At 55.9% G+C, this 15,417-nt stretch overlaps 3 protein-coding genes across 3 annotated transcripts; 2 read left to right on the forward strand and 1 right to left on the reverse strand.

The window, feature by feature from the left end:
* The first annotated feature begins 936 nt into the window (after positions 1-936).
* LOC104487641 (C-C motif chemokine 3-like 1) lies at positions 937-2,286 on the forward strand. Its single transcript, XM_010130670.2, has 3 exons — positions 937-1,065; positions 1,335-1,449; positions 1,933-2,286. The coding sequence occupies exons 1-3, from the start codon at positions 993-995 to the stop codon at positions 2,030-2,032; spliced, it is 288 nt and encodes a 95-aa protein (XP_010128972.1). The 5' UTR covers positions 937-992; the 3' UTR covers positions 2,033-2,286.
* Positions 2,287-2,939: 653 nt separating this feature from the next.
* On the forward strand, positions 2,940-8,214 carry LOC104487642 (E3 ubiquitin-protein ligase TRIM39-like). Its single transcript, XM_010130671.2, has 6 exons — positions 2,940-3,510; positions 4,173-4,268; positions 5,776-6,006; positions 6,144-6,166; positions 6,661-6,773; positions 7,302-8,214. The coding sequence occupies exons 1-6, from the start codon at positions 3,073-3,075 to the stop codon at positions 7,871-7,873; spliced, it is 1,473 nt and encodes a 490-aa protein (XP_010128973.2). The 5' UTR covers positions 2,940-3,072; the 3' UTR covers positions 7,874-8,214.
* A 5,799-nt stretch (positions 8,215-14,013) lies between these two features.
* LOC104487639 (C-C motif chemokine 4 homolog) lies at positions 14,014-15,159 on the reverse strand. Its single transcript, XM_010130668.2, has 3 exons — positions 15,044-15,159; positions 14,709-14,823; positions 14,014-14,409 (listed from the first exon to the last, which is right to left on the reverse strand). The coding sequence occupies exons 1-3, from the start codon at positions 15,111-15,113 to the stop codon at positions 14,322-14,324; spliced, it is 273 nt and encodes a 90-aa protein (XP_010128970.1). The 5' UTR covers positions 15,114-15,159; the 3' UTR covers positions 14,014-14,321.
* Positions 15,160-15,417: the final 258 nt, after the last annotated feature.

The raw sequence follows: 15,417 nt of genomic DNA on the forward strand, positions 1-15,417 counted from the left end.
GGAGTTTCTCTGCCAGCACAGTGACACCATTTCTGTCCCAAACAATATGAGCTAAACCAGCAAATCCCTTCTGTGTGTCTGCTGGAACAGTGACAATGACAAAGCCATGTCAGGATGGTGTCAATTCTACACTGCTGGAACTAAATAATAATCTAAGGCAACTCTACTGTGCCAACATGGTTGTGAGCTTCTAAAGCTCTATGGAAATATTGATGGCCGATTCTCACGTCCATGGATAACACAGTACTATTTTACGTGTCACTGATATTTGTGAAGCTGCAATGCGGCCACAGAACCAGCTTCCTAATGACTTGCTGCAGGTGACGGTCGGGGCAGAAGAGGAGCCGAGACCTGGGGTGGCACCGCGCTCTGCTGTCTGCACGCTTACATGATTGTGGGCTTCTGGGAAAGCCCCCATCTCCTTGGGGCAGGGCAGGGATGCTGTGTGCCTAGCTGGCCCGCTGAATGGGCAGCTGGGGCGGGCCGCCTGATTCACGGGCTCTCTCTGCGGCAGCCGCTGTGGAAGAAGTGAATTGTCCCCAGTTTGTGGTACAGATATTCTTGGAAACACGAGTGTGTGACAGCCATGGTCATTCTCCATCCATTGCCATCATATGACTTCTAGGCAAGAGGTCCATCACTGATCTGATCGTTACTTCTAGAGTGCTTTGTTCAGGGGAAAGGAAAAGAGAGGTCATATCCTGTCCTCTGCCATTTCATGGTGTTGTATCAGGATATAATATACCACAGAAGGGCACTGCTGTCATCGGGGTTCCGGGCACTTCCCTCCACAGGATTGCGTGCCACCCTTGACACAGCACTTTTTCCACTGTGTCATGTCTTTCAGCAATGTTTCCGGTGTGTTTCCATTCTCGGTCCCTGTCTCCTTCTATAAAGCGGGCTGAACCCGGGGATCATGCATCAGGCAAAGCAAGGGGCACTCGGCAGCAGTCTCACCTGACTCCTGCCATTTACCTCCACCCAACGGGAGCATGAAGACCTCCACAGCTGCCCTTGCTCTACTTTCTGTGGCTGTCCTCTGCCACCAGGTCTCCTCTTCTCCAGGTGAGTCCAAGCTCTCCTCTCTGAGGAGTTATCTTCTTTTTCTTTCTGCTGTTTAAGATCTAGTATTGCTTGGCAGCTCTCCTTTCCAAGCATCTGCTGTGGGAAAGGAGAGGCATGTCTTGCTGCTCTTTGGCTTCCTCAGGGAAGGATGGCCGTGGTGGGAGCCCACAATGGGAGCAGCACCTCCTCCAGTGGGGATCTTCTGGTCTTCTGACCCACTGGCACTTTTCCTGATCTGGTTTAATCAGAAAACTTAACTTCTCTTCCAGATTCTGTCAACCTTTCTGGTCCCTGCTGCATCAAATACAGCCACAATGCACTTCCCTCAAGCCTCGTGGTGATGTACGAGTACACAGGCAGCCATTGCTTCCAGCCAGCTGTGATGTGAGTAGATCTCCTGCCCAAATCCTGGGGGCCCTGCTCCACTGAAGGGTGGCAGTGCCAGGAAGCCCAATGTTGCACACCATCCTGGCAAGGGAAAACGCCAGACTGGGTTCTTCTGTGTTAGGAGAACAGCCTGGAAACATCTCGGAGACCAATCCCACATCCCAGGCAGCCAGTTTCTGGACTTCCCTGTTAGATTTGAGCCAAAAGAGCTTTTTGCTGATCAGCCCAGTCATCCCCAGATAGTGGGACCCAGGCAGGGTGGTGTCCCAGCTGGAGTACCATGCTGGGGATGAAGTGGCTTAAGTAGCAGAGAGCAGGACACCTGTAATGACATGAAGCCAACCTCCCACCCCCTATTTCCATGGGGCTGTTCTGCAGCTATAGAGGTGTCTGGTTTGGTGGGCGTCACTGGTGGCAAGGTGGTCCTCTCTTCTCCTCTCCTTGCCTCGCCTTGCTTCTCACCTACATTTCTGTCTGCAGATTTACCACGGTCAAAGGCAGGATGGTCTGTGGCAAACCAGATGATAAGTGGGTCCAGGACATCGTGAATCACCAAAAGGACAAGGCAGGCAGCGGATGAGCAGCGCTCTGCTCCCACCAGGCATCACCTCTGCAAGGACCTGCTCTTGTGGGTGCCTCCCAGACACGTCCCTGTTTTCTTATGGCCTGTGAATTTGATAGATTATTTAATACACTGTGCAGCTTTTTTACTTAAGTTTATGGAAAGGCAATTTTAATTTATTTGGCATTTTCTGTGAAACTTTTCATTCTAATTTGTACTGATGGTGTCAAAGTTATTTTTGTATAATAAAAAGGAGCAACACCTGCAGCTTCTACTGGCTCTCGGGATGCTTCATGGAGGCTGCGGTGGGCAGTGGCGGCTGGGAGGGGATCCAGGCTGATGCTAGATGAGTCTGTGGGCTGGTGGGGTGGCTCCTGCCTGCCCCCCAGCCTCTCTGTGCTGCACACCCCAGCACGCTGGAGTGTTGCTCATCCTGCCCGCTCCGGGCAGCTGCCTGTGCCTCCTGCCCCTTGCTGGCTGGGCTGTGCTTGAGCCCTGCCCCGGTTGATACCCAAGCTTGCGGCTCTCTGCAGCGGGTGAGTGTGGTGGGGTACATTTCGGCTTGGTGAAGTGTGGGGGTGACCGAGCTCGGCCAGTGTCTTCAGGCAACTTGTGAGCAAGCAGCAAGTGGGCAATGCTGGGACTCCTGCTGCAACCACAGGTTGCTCCGCTCAGCAAACACCAGAGATGACCCTGTCTCCTCTGCCGTCCCGATGCCTGGGGTTTTCTATGGGCATGGATTATTTCTGGCGCTTCCTAATTTGTCTTGCTCTCCCGGCAGGGTTTTTCTTTCACTTTGACCTACCAGGGCTGGAGGAAGCCCCAGCCTTCAGGGCTGGCTGCAGCTGTCCCGGCCGGAGCCACGCTCCTCCCACAGCCGGCACGGAGGTTCCCACGGCTGGTGTCGGACGGTGAGGCCGGCGTCTCCTCCAGGCTCTTGTGTTGCTGCCGCTGCTGCCTCGCTGTGAGGCAACCACGCCTGCCTGTGAGCCTGCCTTTGCTGGTTGGCCCCGGAAGAAGGAAGCACATAGCGAGGCCACCCGTCCACGGTGGCCACCATGGCCCTGGCAGGTGCCCTGGAGCGGCTGCAGGAGGAGGCCATCTGCCCCATCTGCCTGGAGTACATGAGCGAGCCCGTCAGCGTTGACTGCGGGCACAACTTCTGCCGGGGCTGCATCGCCAAGCACTGCCAGGATAAGGGTCTCTGGGCCGACGGGCCCTTCTCCTGCCCACAGTGCCGGGCCTCCTGCCACCGCAGCGGCTTCCGACCCAACAGGCAGCTGGCCAACATCGTGGAGAGCATCCGGCAGCTGGGGCTGCGGGGCGGCCCAGCGACGGAGATGGGGCCGGGGACCCTGCTCTGTGCCCAGCATGATGAGCGCCTCAAACTCTTCTGCGAGGAGGAGGAGGAGGCCATCTGTGTGGTGTGCCGGGAGTCCCTGCACCACCGCTCGCACACCGTCTACCCCATCGAGGAGGCCGCGCAAGTGTACAAGGTAGGGGAGGTTGGGGTGCTGGGGGTCCCCGTACTGCCCTGATGCATCCTGGGTACACCGGCGCCAGGGGGATCGGCTGCCAGGACCCCACCACCCCTCTCCTAACAGCACCGGGAAAGCAAAGGAAGGTGGCACCCACCCAGCCACTCTCATCGCAGGGAGGAGGCTGGACCTGCCGGCTCCCAGGTTGTGGAGGCACCCAGGCTCACCCCTGTCCATCCGGGCGCACGGAGGCACCCAGGCTCCCTGCCCCTCCACGACCCCCCCAGAGAAGGGCGGGCAGTGGGTCCTGCCCTTGGGACGTTTTGCCACGGTGGAGGGGTGCGCCCAAACCCCATGTCCCAACAATGCTCCTGGCAGCATGCTACCAGCCGCCCCGTGCCTCAGCATTGCGAGGAGCCATCACTTTGTTCTCCAAAACCTAAATAGTGAGAAAAATATGGGGAAAGCTCAAGGAGCGTGGAGAGGGTTAACACTGCGGGCAGAGCGAAGAGCACAGCTGCTGGGTTCGGGTGCCAGGGCTGGCACCGCCTGGCACCCAGGGTCACCGTCTCCTGGCTGACCGCTGGCACCCTCCGTCCCAGGGCAGAGGGGGCCCAGCCAAACTGCAGCGCTCGGCGGGTGCTGCTGGGGCGAGCTGAGCCCATTTCTCCTCTTTTCAGGTCAAACTCCAGAAATCCCTGGAGCATCTTTCAAAGGAAATGGAGGACCTGAAGAAGCATGAGTCAGCGGAAAGGATAAAAACCCAGGAGTGCAAGGCAGGTGCCTGGCTTAACTCTTAACGAAGGAGCTTCAGAGATATCAGCAATTATGATCTTCCCTGGGGCCGTGAATTCGGCGTAGTCCTCAGGATGGGACATGTGCCATGTCCTGCTGTTGTGTGGAGCACTGGCGCTGGACACCAGGTTCAGTGACTGCAAGTGGCTCTATGAAAAAAATATAAAAAGTTTGCAACGAAATGCTCTGCAAAGAGCAGCATGCCAGCTTCACCAAAACCACAGGGGCTCGTGTGCTGGTTAAACAAAGAGACACTGGGTATTTTTTATTTGCCTTTTGTTTTACCGTGTGTGCTTGAGCTAGGCATGAGCCGTACAGTGAGCTCTGCTCCACAGCAATAGGAGATACAAGTGTTTTATTAAAAAAAGAAAAGCTAAATTACTGCTCCTCTGCCTGACTCCAGGCAGAGATACGATGCCAGGAAAGCAGCTGCATTTTGCATCCCTCCGGAGTGAAAACCGGAAAGTGAAAGTAACTGCAGAAAAGGAAAGGAAACTGCTGGATGGAGTTATCCAGCCCTGAGCAAGGGTTGGATTAGTCAGCTCTGGCAGGGAAAACAGGTTTCTCCAGACTCCCCTAGCTCCCCTGCCTGCTTGCCATGGCCCAAGCAAGGGGGTTTTTGGGGGGCCCCTGTGTGCCTGCTGTCCCCCCCGGGGCTGGGCTGGGGCTGGAGGTGGTGACAAAGCCGTATCACTTGCCCCTCGCCTGCCTGAGTCGGGGCTCCGGCTGCTGCTTGGCTGTCTCTGATTTCCTCCCGGCCCAGCGGCGGATGGCTTATCAAACCGTGGTGACTCAGATCCAAGAAATCATGTGCTTGGACAGAAAAATCAATGCAGTTCAGTTTCCTTTTGTTTATCTTCTGCGTTTTGAGGTTTCATGGTCCTGGCTAACTGCAATGTCTCTTTCTGGTGCTTCAGGTTTCGAGCAAAGTGACGATTTTTAGGGCTCAGGTGCAAACCTGCGTGTTGCTGGCTGTGGTGAGAGCTCTCAGACACCTGCGGAGCCCCCCGGCTCCCTCTTTCCATCCCTCCCCCGTCCTGCGGCTTCCTCCTCTTTCCCGTGGCTGCGGGTTTTTCCAGCCACGGAGCATTTCCTCCGGGCTGCCCGAGCAGCGGGATAGCCCGAGTCTAGCCGGAGGTACGAGTTGTGCCACATGTAGTAAAACCTACCCCGACACCTGATGGCATCTCCTGGCTGCCCAGCAGCCCCCCATCCCCCTCTGTGCTCCATCATCAGACATCTGAGGTCCAGCCGAGCAGAAACGCCCTGGGCAATGCCCTGCTGCTGGTAAACTGAAGATGTTGAGCAGGAACTCAGGCCAGGTGAAAGTACAGCAGTCAGCCTCTGGCTGTTTTTTTTTTAATAAATGCGCTTATCAAAAAATTGCGGTGGTTTCCCAGGGCCTGATGGTGGGCATTGATGCCGGAGCATCCAGCTAACGTTGGCTAACCTTGCCTCTCCTCACCCTGTGTATCTTCTTACCTCAAGGATGCGGTGAAGAAAAAGCGGGAGAGGATTGTGAGCGAGTTTGGGAAGCTGCACCGGCTGCTGGCTGATGAGGAGAAGCTGCTGCTCCAGAAGCTGGAGGAGGAGGAGAAGCAGATTCTGCTGATGATCAATGAAAATCTGGCCAGGCTGGTGGAGCAGAAGTCCTTGCTGGAGGAGCTGATCCTGGAGATAAATGAGAAGGTCCAGCAGCCGGCCGATGGGCTGCTCAAGGTCAGGCTATGCCACCAGCACTGCTAACTCAGCCCCAGTGCCTTCGCCGTCTGGGTGGGTGGCCATGGCCAGGCCAGCTGGTGGGTGGGAGGCTCTGGAGCCCCACACCCAGAATGGTTTTTCTCTTCTCCTTCTAGGACATGAAAAGCGTCCTGAGAAGGTAGGTACCCGTGCTCATTCATCCTACTGTCCCAGGCTCTAAGGGAGATGTTCGTGTCTGCTCCACGGCCACCACCCCCTGTCCTCCCTGCCCCACGTCTGGTTTGGTCCTTCCTGGGGCTGACAAAGGGACCGAGACCCATGGGGGCTGGCAGAAGAGACCCCATCCACTTCTTCCATGGCTGCAGGGCCAAGCTCTTGCCTGGCCTCTGCATCATGGGGTGTGTCCCCTCCTAAGGGACATGCTGCTGGGCTGGCCTTGCTCCCTCCTTCTCGGGGGCTGGCACTGCTGTGCTGCTAACCGTGTCGTTCTGCTCCGCTCCCGTCGGGCTTGCCGATAAGCAGACGGTTTTCCTTAGTGTTCTTCACAGCTGAAGACCTCACGGGAAGAGATGCAACTGTGCAGCCAACAGAAAGGCATTGACGCCCCTCCAGCTGGAGATCGGCTGTGCTGTGGGCTCTGGATACAGCCCATGGGCATCTCTCTCCTTTCAGGTGTGAGGGGCTGAAGTTCCAGTCCCCCGAGGCTGCGTCCGTGACCCTGAAGGAAGATTACAGCATCCCCGAACGCTGCCTGGGCATGAGGGAGATGCTGAAGAAGTTCAAAGGTAAGGGGGCTGCTTTTGTGCCAGCTCCTGGCACATCTGAGCTCCAGTCCTGCCCCATAACCTGGCGCATGAGGCGGTTTCTTCAAAAAGCTTTATCCAGCTGGTCCCAGTTTGTGTACTGGTGAGTTCAGGCTGGTTTCATGGTGGGGAGACTTTCCTCATTCTGGTCTTCCATGGGTTGTGAGGTGACCCTGAAGCCTAGGAGGTCACTCAGGCATTTCAGGCTCCGTGTGCCCCTGAGCTCTGCCTTTCAGCGCTGGCTGTTTCTGAAGCTGTGCTGGGGGCTGCAGAGCCGCCCTTGTTCTGTTCCTGCTCTGCTATTTTGATGTGGTTTACGGTTTGCACGATTTTCTCTATTGCACTTCCCCACCGCTGAGCCACGCTGGGAGCTGTGCAAAACCATGGGCACAAACAAATAAACGCGTGAGGCAGGAAGATCTCCAGAATCCTGGGTGCAGGCACCCGCTTGTGCCCACGCCTGCAGACCCCTGAAGCCCCGTCTGTCCTTCCACCCTTCTCTCGCTGCAGTGGACGTGACTCTGGACCCCGAGTCGGCGCACCCTGAGCTTACCCTGTCCGAGGACCGCAAGAGCGTGCGGCGCGGGGGCAAGAAGCTGTTCCTGTGCCTCTTTGACAACCCCAAGAGGTTCAACACCGTCCCGGTGGTGCTGGGGAGCCAGGTCTTCTACTCAGACCGCTGCTACTGGGAGGTGCAGGTGGGAGACAAGCCTGAGTGGGGCTTGGGGCTGTGCAGGGAGTCTGCCAGCCGCAAAGGCAATGTCCTCTTCTCCCCAAACAACGGCTACTGGGTGCTGCGGCTGCAAAATGGGGGCAAATATGAGGCCCTCACCTCACCTGTCTCCACGCTGAGCCTGAGCGTGAGACCTCGGCGCATCGGGATCTTCCTGGACTACGAGGCAGGAGAAATCTCCTTCTACAACGTGAGCGACCGCTCCCACATTTACACCTTCACTGACAAGTTTTCAGGGAACCTCCGGCCTCTCTTCTTCCTGGGTGCCTTTTTGGGGGGCAGAAATGCAGAGCCCTTGGTGATCTCCTGGGTCAGGGACACGCAGGGGACCGGGTGCGTTGTCCTGTGACAGTGACTACCCTGACTTCTCACTGGTGAGCACAGACCTGGGAGCCCCCCCGCTCTGTGTGCCTTGGTGACCGTGCTGGCAAGGTCCCTGCGTGCTCCCGGCTGCTGGGGGTCACCCACCAAGTGTGATACCCGCCCCGTGCCGTGCCCGTGCTGGGAAGGGCGTTTTGCAGCAGGGATGTGCCATGCCCCGCTGTGCTGCCCGTGAGAGCCTGCTGCCCACCGCTGCCATGCCGCTCATGTCACAGGCTGCTGGAGAAAGTTGCACGCCCAGCCTGCCACATAGTGTTGATTTTGGTGTGAATTGTACTGGAACAAGGCAATAAAGGGTTGATTTGGGGAGCCCTGTGTGGTTAGCAGCGTGGTTTTGTGGTGCATCCATCCCTGCTTGTTAGCCCCTGCTAATCTGCAACGTCTCAGAAGGTGCTGCTGGACCTGGTCCTCTCTGACCCAGAAAGGGTCCTCCAGGGGTCCCGCTGTGGCGTCAGTGGGACACTGCGGCAAGCCAAGCATGCACCAGGCAGGCCTGCGGCAGCGGCAGCCACTGGTGTACTTGGCCACGCTTCAGCCTCATGGTGCTGGGGCCTGGGGTGAAGGCAAGGAGACATCTGTATGGGTGTGGGTGCCTGGTGGCTCCTGGGCTGCTCCCTCTTGTCCCCTGGAAGGGAGATCACCTTCAGTTTGGTAGGTCCAGCCCCCCTGCCACCCTTCACAAGCCTCGTGGGTAAGAAATCTCCAAGTGTGGGCAGTCGTGTGTTGCACATCCCAGGACGGGAGCACTTTGGGGGCTGCAAAACCCAGGGAAAACATAACCCAGCCTCTGCTGATGTCTCCAAAGGTCATCTTCAGTCTCTCCATCTCCTGGGAGATCCCTTCTCCTCCAGGCTGTATTGCTCCAGCCTCTTGCGTCAAGCAGTCTGCCACCGTATTGCTGGAGGAAGAGCTCTCAGGTCCTTAAGCTCGGCTGTGGCATCAGCCAGTCCTACTCGTCCAAACCAAAGTGTCTGTGGTCCACGGGGCCAGAAGAGAGGAGACACTGCCCTGGGCGCAGACGCGGTGGAGGCAATGGACTGCCAGCTGCAGCGGCTGTGGAGCCTGCCCTTCGGACAAAAATAATGAAGCTGCTCAATTTAAAGACTGGTTCAATTCAAGTAAAATGAGATTTGATAAACCACTGTCTTAAATGCTCAGCACAGGTTCTCTGGGGATGTCCTGAATGGTACTTTAGGAGTCTCCTCATGAAAAATGACTGGACTTCAGACAGCGGAGGCTATCTGAAGTTTTGTTGCGTTTTTGGGAGTCCCACCCTTCTCCCTTCAGCTGCAGGCTCTTTCTTTTGGAGGCTGCATGGCAGAGAGAAGGGACCGGCCAGAAGAGCCCAGCCCCAGCTTTGCTGTGTCCCAGGGAGAGGGGCAGTGGGTGTCGGTGGGCTCTGCGGCGCATTGCCCTCCATGGCGATCATGCAGGGGAGTTTATCAGGCCTGGGAAGAAAGGAGTGGAACATTGAGGTCTTGACAGAGGGCTGGAAGCAGAGGCAGCTGTCGGGGCGGGTGGTGAGGACAGCCAGGGAAACCTTGTGCAGGGTGACGGTTGGGAAAGGACCAGGCTAAATGTCACTGAACATGTGGAGGAGGTGGTGGGATGGAAACCATCCAGAAAGCAAGAGCGATCTGACCATGGCAAGGTGACAGATGAGAGGCACTTGTGCGGCGCTGGAGGGACGAAGAGCGTAGCCAGAAGAGGTGAGAGGAAGTGCAACAGTTCAGAGATCTTGCAACTCGGGAGAAGAAATTAATGAGCAGAAAGGATGTGAACTCACCCCGATGCAGCATCCAAGGCCTTCCTAGAAATCATGAATCTGTCTCTCCCAGAAACACGCGCAAAGGTTGAGGGCATGAGATAGCCCTGAACATGCTATAAAATTTTCCATCTGGTGGACTCTCCACATCACCTGCAATGAAGAAACCGCACGGGACAGGTGCCATTCTGCCCGGAGGTGCCCAGACTGGCTGGCAATGGGCAGCCAGAGAGAAGCTGGGAGCACTGGGACCTGGCTTTTCCACCTCCCTGCTGACTTAGAGCTAAAGCTGTTCCTGGAGCTATCTGCAGGCAGGTTTTCTGTTTTAGTCACAGCGAGTCCAGCTTGCCCCTGTCCTTGGTGGAAATGCATTTATTGCCTGGCTTTAGCCTCCATGCGGGCCCTGCCCAGCAAGGACTCGGTGGCGAGGGACGGCGCAGTGTGGTCTGACCCGGCCGCCCAGGCTCCCCGCGAGCACTCCTGCTTCCCAGCTCCAAGTGAGCCGGTGACCCTCTGACGGCATCGTCAGGCTGTTTGTTACCAACTGACCTGTATGTGCCAGGTCACACCATCGCCGTTTGATTTCCACAGGAAAATGGAAGATGGGCATATCCATAAGGTTATACGAGTATTTTAGGGGGACGTTTTGAGTTGAGATGGTCTCTTGCTGTGGGACTGACCTGTTCAGGGCATCTGGTTTTACTGAAGGTGGTAATCCCTCGGGATACCACATCTGGGGGAATGGCCGTGGGTTTGGGTTGGGTGAACGGCAAGCTGGTTTTTTCAGCCATCAGTAGATTGATGTCACATTTTTATGCTGTAACTCCTGGGGCAGTTTAGTCACCCAGAGGCGCTGACCGCGTCCCCCGTTAGGATTCTTGGCAGCAAAAATTACAGACCTGCGGTTTTAGAAATGTGTTTTCTCAACAAATGCTAGCATCTTTCTTTCTCTTCTAGTATAGCGGAAAATGTCTCGTCATCTTAGGGGGATGTGAGTAGTTGTCTGCATCTTTCTAAGAACTGAGCAGAAATGTTCTTTTGGGTTTTCATTGCCACTTCTGCCTTCTGTTTGCCATTGGAGGGAAGGCGATAGCCAGGCGTCTTTTCTAGAGTAATAGTTCTGTGTATTCCTCAGCCCTGGAAGTCTGGGATACATCACTACTTCAGGAAAATATTTATTTTTTAGCAGCATGCAAAACCATGCACTTTTTTTACATGCCTTTTTTGAGTGCTGGCCCTCCAGAAGAGACGCGCTCACCCTCTTGCCATCCCCGGGAAGAGTTGTTTGGGGTGGCAGGCTGAGCCTCCCCTCCCTGTGCCGAAGGGATTTTGCCTTCAGGGTGTCTGATTCCTCTCTGAAAAAGTGGAGACGTAGAAGCTGCCAGACCACGAACCTCGATGGCCATCAATCTGTATCTCCATCAGCACAGCCCCGCTCCTCCTTCTGCGCAACGCCAGGCTCCGACCTCCAACTCCCCTCGCCGTTGTGACACCTCAGAATGCCACAGACACACCGGGTGGTATAAACACCAACTGTACAGAGATGCGCGTGTGCATAACAACGGCATTATTCGTATCATGGTAATGATTTTGGTTTTGTTCACAGCTAGGCTTTCTCAGGGTTTTAATTAAAATTCCTTTTATACACATTGCACAAAATGTTCAGTAAATATCAAGCTCTGGTTTCAGGATGAGTCTCTCTTTCAGTAGTTTACAAATTCTGGAACCCTTCACACCATTGCTTTTGTCTTGGTCTGAGTCCAGAGGAAAGCCCCTGAGAGCCACCCTCCTCCCATGTCCCAGCCTCCCCTTTCTCTTCATCTGCTGCCTCTGGCTGGGCACCCGCTGCTTCCTGCGTTCCTCCGTCCCGTCTCCAGCACGTGCTCCCTGAGCGTCCCACGAGGCTGTTTCTGGGAGGGGGATGAGAGTTGGGATTAGCCCCTGAGACCCACGTCTGAGCACCAAGATGTCCTGGGACCCTCCAAGGGCTGCACGGTGTGAGGGTTTCCTTGCGTTGCTCCCGGGCAGGGTAACCCCTGGGTGCAGGTTTGAGCTCACGGCGACACGGGTGCTGCGGCCCTGCCTGTCCCTGCTCTGGGCCCCCTTCCTGCCCTCCTCCTCCTCCCTGGCAAAGCGCAGTGGCTCTGAAGATGGCCAGGGATGCTTTCTCCGTGCGCACACTGCTGCTTGGGGGCCTCGGAGGCAGCTGCTGGTTGCCTTCGCCTTGCTCGTGTGGGCTTCGTTCACACCTCTGTGCCCGGGGGCGTGCATTAATGAGCGCGCCGTGCTCCTTGTGTGCACGCTGAGGGCTCCTCTGAGCTGTCACGTGTAGGTGGGTGTGAGATCGAGAAAGACATGAGCAATGTAAGACTCCTCACGGGCTCCCGGAATAGCGGTGAGGAGTTAGCTGAGGTGCCCTGGGTGGGTGTCTGCTGTGGGTGGCTTGGATGCGACCCGGGTTGTTAAGGATGGCGGCGCATGGGGTTGTTTGCGACAGGCTCAAACAGCACAGGGGCTGGAGGGGGCTCCCCGGACAACCCCGCGCTCTGTGTTCTTCAACAAGCAACCCCCAGGCTGCAGATCTGTTTCCAGTGCCTTAGGGCCAGATGGGGCTGGTATCCAGGAGGCACTGGGGAGGCTCAAGCCATTTTGGGATGACCCTGTTGCAGGTCTCCTCACTCCTGTCCCCTGCTCCTGCTGTTCCCTGAAGCGAAGGGAGCTCTGGACACCCAACTTTTTGCCAATCTCAGTCCTCAGGTTGAAGTTACTGGGTTCTGACACCCCAATACGGGGCTGGCCGGTACCCAACGGCCAAGGTGCCCTCACCTCCAGTGTGGCCATGACGAGCCCTGCTCCCGGAGCTGGCCCTGGGGCATGCAGTGCCTGGGGAGTCAGGGCTGTGACCAAAGCCACTGCTCTCAGATGCAGGAGCAGCTCCTTGTCACCAAGGCATGGCTGCCTTCGTGGTGATGCCCACGGAACCTCCCAGCCATGGGCTTCCTCCCAGCAGCTTCTTGGGGAAGGGGGCTCTGGTCTTGCTCGCTTGCTCTCCATTTCACCCCTCCTCCTCCCCGGTGCTGTTTTGAGCTGGGTGCAGCCAGCATCGCAGTGGGCTGACTGACGGGGTGCACACCGCCTCGTGGGCTGAGGAGCTGGGGGCTGCGGTTTCTGAAGTGACGAGGCTCCTGACATAACCAATATGCTCCTTCCTCCCCCAAACGCACCCACGTCCCTCCAGTCCCTTCCAGCCCCACCTGAGACTCTTCTCGCCGCACAGCTCCCACTCAGCCTCTGCTCTCAGTCTTCCTATCTTCACCCCTCCCCATGAGCTCCCTCTTGCCTTGCTACCCCGTGTCTCACTGGCATTCAGGTCTGTCCTCCCAAATCCAGCATATAAACGCTGTGGAGTGAGCTGAGTCTCTCACCTGGGCCTTTTTTCTGTGGGCTGCCCTGAGGTCCAGGCAGGAGGGGGATAAACTCTTCAGCAGGGCCTGTTGTGACAGGACGAGGGGTCATGGTTTCAAAACAGAGGGAGGTAGATTCAGACTGGACGTAAGAGAGAAATGTTTTACCCGAAGGGTGGTGGAGCACTGCCCCAGGTTGCCCAGAGAGGCCGTGGATGCCCCATCCCTGGAAACATTCCAGGCCAGGTTGGCCGGGGCTCTGAGCAACCTGATCTGGTTGGAGATGTACCTGCTTCTTGCAGGGGGGTTGGACTGGGTGGGCTTTAGTGGTCCCTTCCACCCCAAACTGTTCTATGATTCTAACACTGGACAGGCATCTCCAGAGATGGGCAGGTTTTGGAGGATGGAGGAAAGGCACCTTCTCTCACAACATGGCTGTAGCTGCTAAGCCTGGCGTCCCAGCTAAAGGAGAGTTTAGTGAAATAGTTCTAAAAATCTTGTAGTGATAGGTAATTCTTGCATCCTCAGCTCTGGGAATAGCTGATCCATTTTAGCTGCAGCTCTCAGAAAACTTTCCCTGACACAGCCAGCGTGTTAAATTCCAGCCCCTGAAGGTAACATTTTAATTGCCTGTAATTGGGCTGGTGATGGAACTCAACTAGCTGCCTGCAGTCATAGTGAGTAGTGACTAAATACCTTGTGAAAAGAGTGAGCCACGCTACCTGAATGTGATCTGTGCCCTTCTCACACCTCCTCCTTCACGATCTTTCTCATCTTATTTCACAAAGCAGCACGTTTGGACAGGGAAAGCTTGTGGGGGTTTTGACAGTGTAGAAAAGGGAATGAAGAACATGTTGCTGCCGTTATAATTTCAGCTATTGTCATCGCGAAGAGTTGTAATTAAGGCAAAGACAGAAATTTCTTATTTCTTACAAAAATATTTATTTATCAAAATTTGAATTAAATATCACATAAAAATACAATGAAGTAAATACAGAAAATATAATCTGAGCTTGAGTCTTCATTTAAAAATATATATATTAAATAATACTATTATTCTGAAGTGGAGTTATTGCACATGATCCCTCTCCTATAAAAAATTAATTAGTAAAACACTAAAGTCAGATTCTGGAACATTTTCTAACTAGCTCTAAATGAGATTGAAGCATTTCTGATGGAGCGCACAGCTGGCCATGGCTCGCTCGTCCAGCCATTGGGGAAGCGGGTGGCAGGGTCTGTCCCAGACCTCAGTTCAGCTCCAGCTCGTTCACATACTGCTGGACCCACTCCTGCTCGGGGTTGGCGCAGACTTCTCGGCCCTTCTTCGTGATGAACCTGTGGGGTGCGGAGAGGTAAGTTTTCGGTGGGAGAGCAACGCACGGAGGGGAACCCTGCCTCAAACCCAGCCTCTCCCAAGGATCAGCAGAATTTGGGCATGCAGCACATGGTGCCCATCATGTTGGCAGTGGTGGAGCATGACAAGCAGTGGAGCATCACCTCTCGCCTCTTGGCCTCCCATCCCTCCTGTCCCCGGGGCCAGACTCCATCCCCTGTCTTTTGAAAAGAGGTCTTTCCCGCTCTGGATCCTCATCCCAAAGGGAGAGCCCACCGCCACCCTGGAAGAGAGGACTTACACGACGGCTGGCTGGGAGCACTGGCTGTTGGTCTCATAGTACTCCACCACGAAGCTGCGGGGCAGCTGCCGGGGGGTGTAGGTGAAGCAGCAGGAGGTCGGCGGGTCAGAGCCAACTGTGAAAGGCAAAGATGGTCATCAGCAGTGGCAAGGGATGGGGAGCAGGGGCAGGGTGCTGGGACCGCAGATCCCTGGGTCTTGGGAGCAGGGAGAATGTGGAGGAGGAAGAGAAAACACAAGGACCCAGGGGTGGAAGGGCTGAGAGAAGGGACCCTGTCCCAGCAGCGACACCTCTCCTGTCCCCATTTAGAGAGGAGCGGGAGAGCCCGGACTTACGTGGCACAGCGGAGGTCTGGTAGCAGAAGACAGCGATGAGAACGGCGAGGGCAGCCACAGAGACCTTCATGTCAGCTGAGAAGTGGTGGCTGGAGCTGAAGCAGGCAAGGGGAGCTTGAAAGCCTCTTTTCTGTCTGGTGCTGAGATGGCCAGCAGCTCCCCAATTTATGGGGCGAGGAGGTCTGCACAGTGGCTTGCGTAGGCATCATGGAATTTCCCCCAGAGAAGAGGCTGCTTGTGGTGAAGTCTCGTGGTGGAACGGAGCAGCAGCCTCAGCCCCGGAAGGGTGAAGCTCCCCCCTCAATTCAGAGCCTCCCCAGTGACACAGGATATGAAACAGTCACCACTGCAAGTTCTGCTTCTTTCATGCATGT

Source organism: Chlamydotis macqueenii, chromosome 19 (genome assembly GCF_036417535.1).
Source record: "Chlamydotis macqueenii isolate bChlMac1 chromosome 19, bChlMac1.mat, whole genome shotgun sequence".
Taxonomy (NCBI): domain Eukaryota; kingdom Metazoa; phylum Chordata; class Aves; order Otidiformes; family Otididae; genus Chlamydotis; species Chlamydotis macqueenii.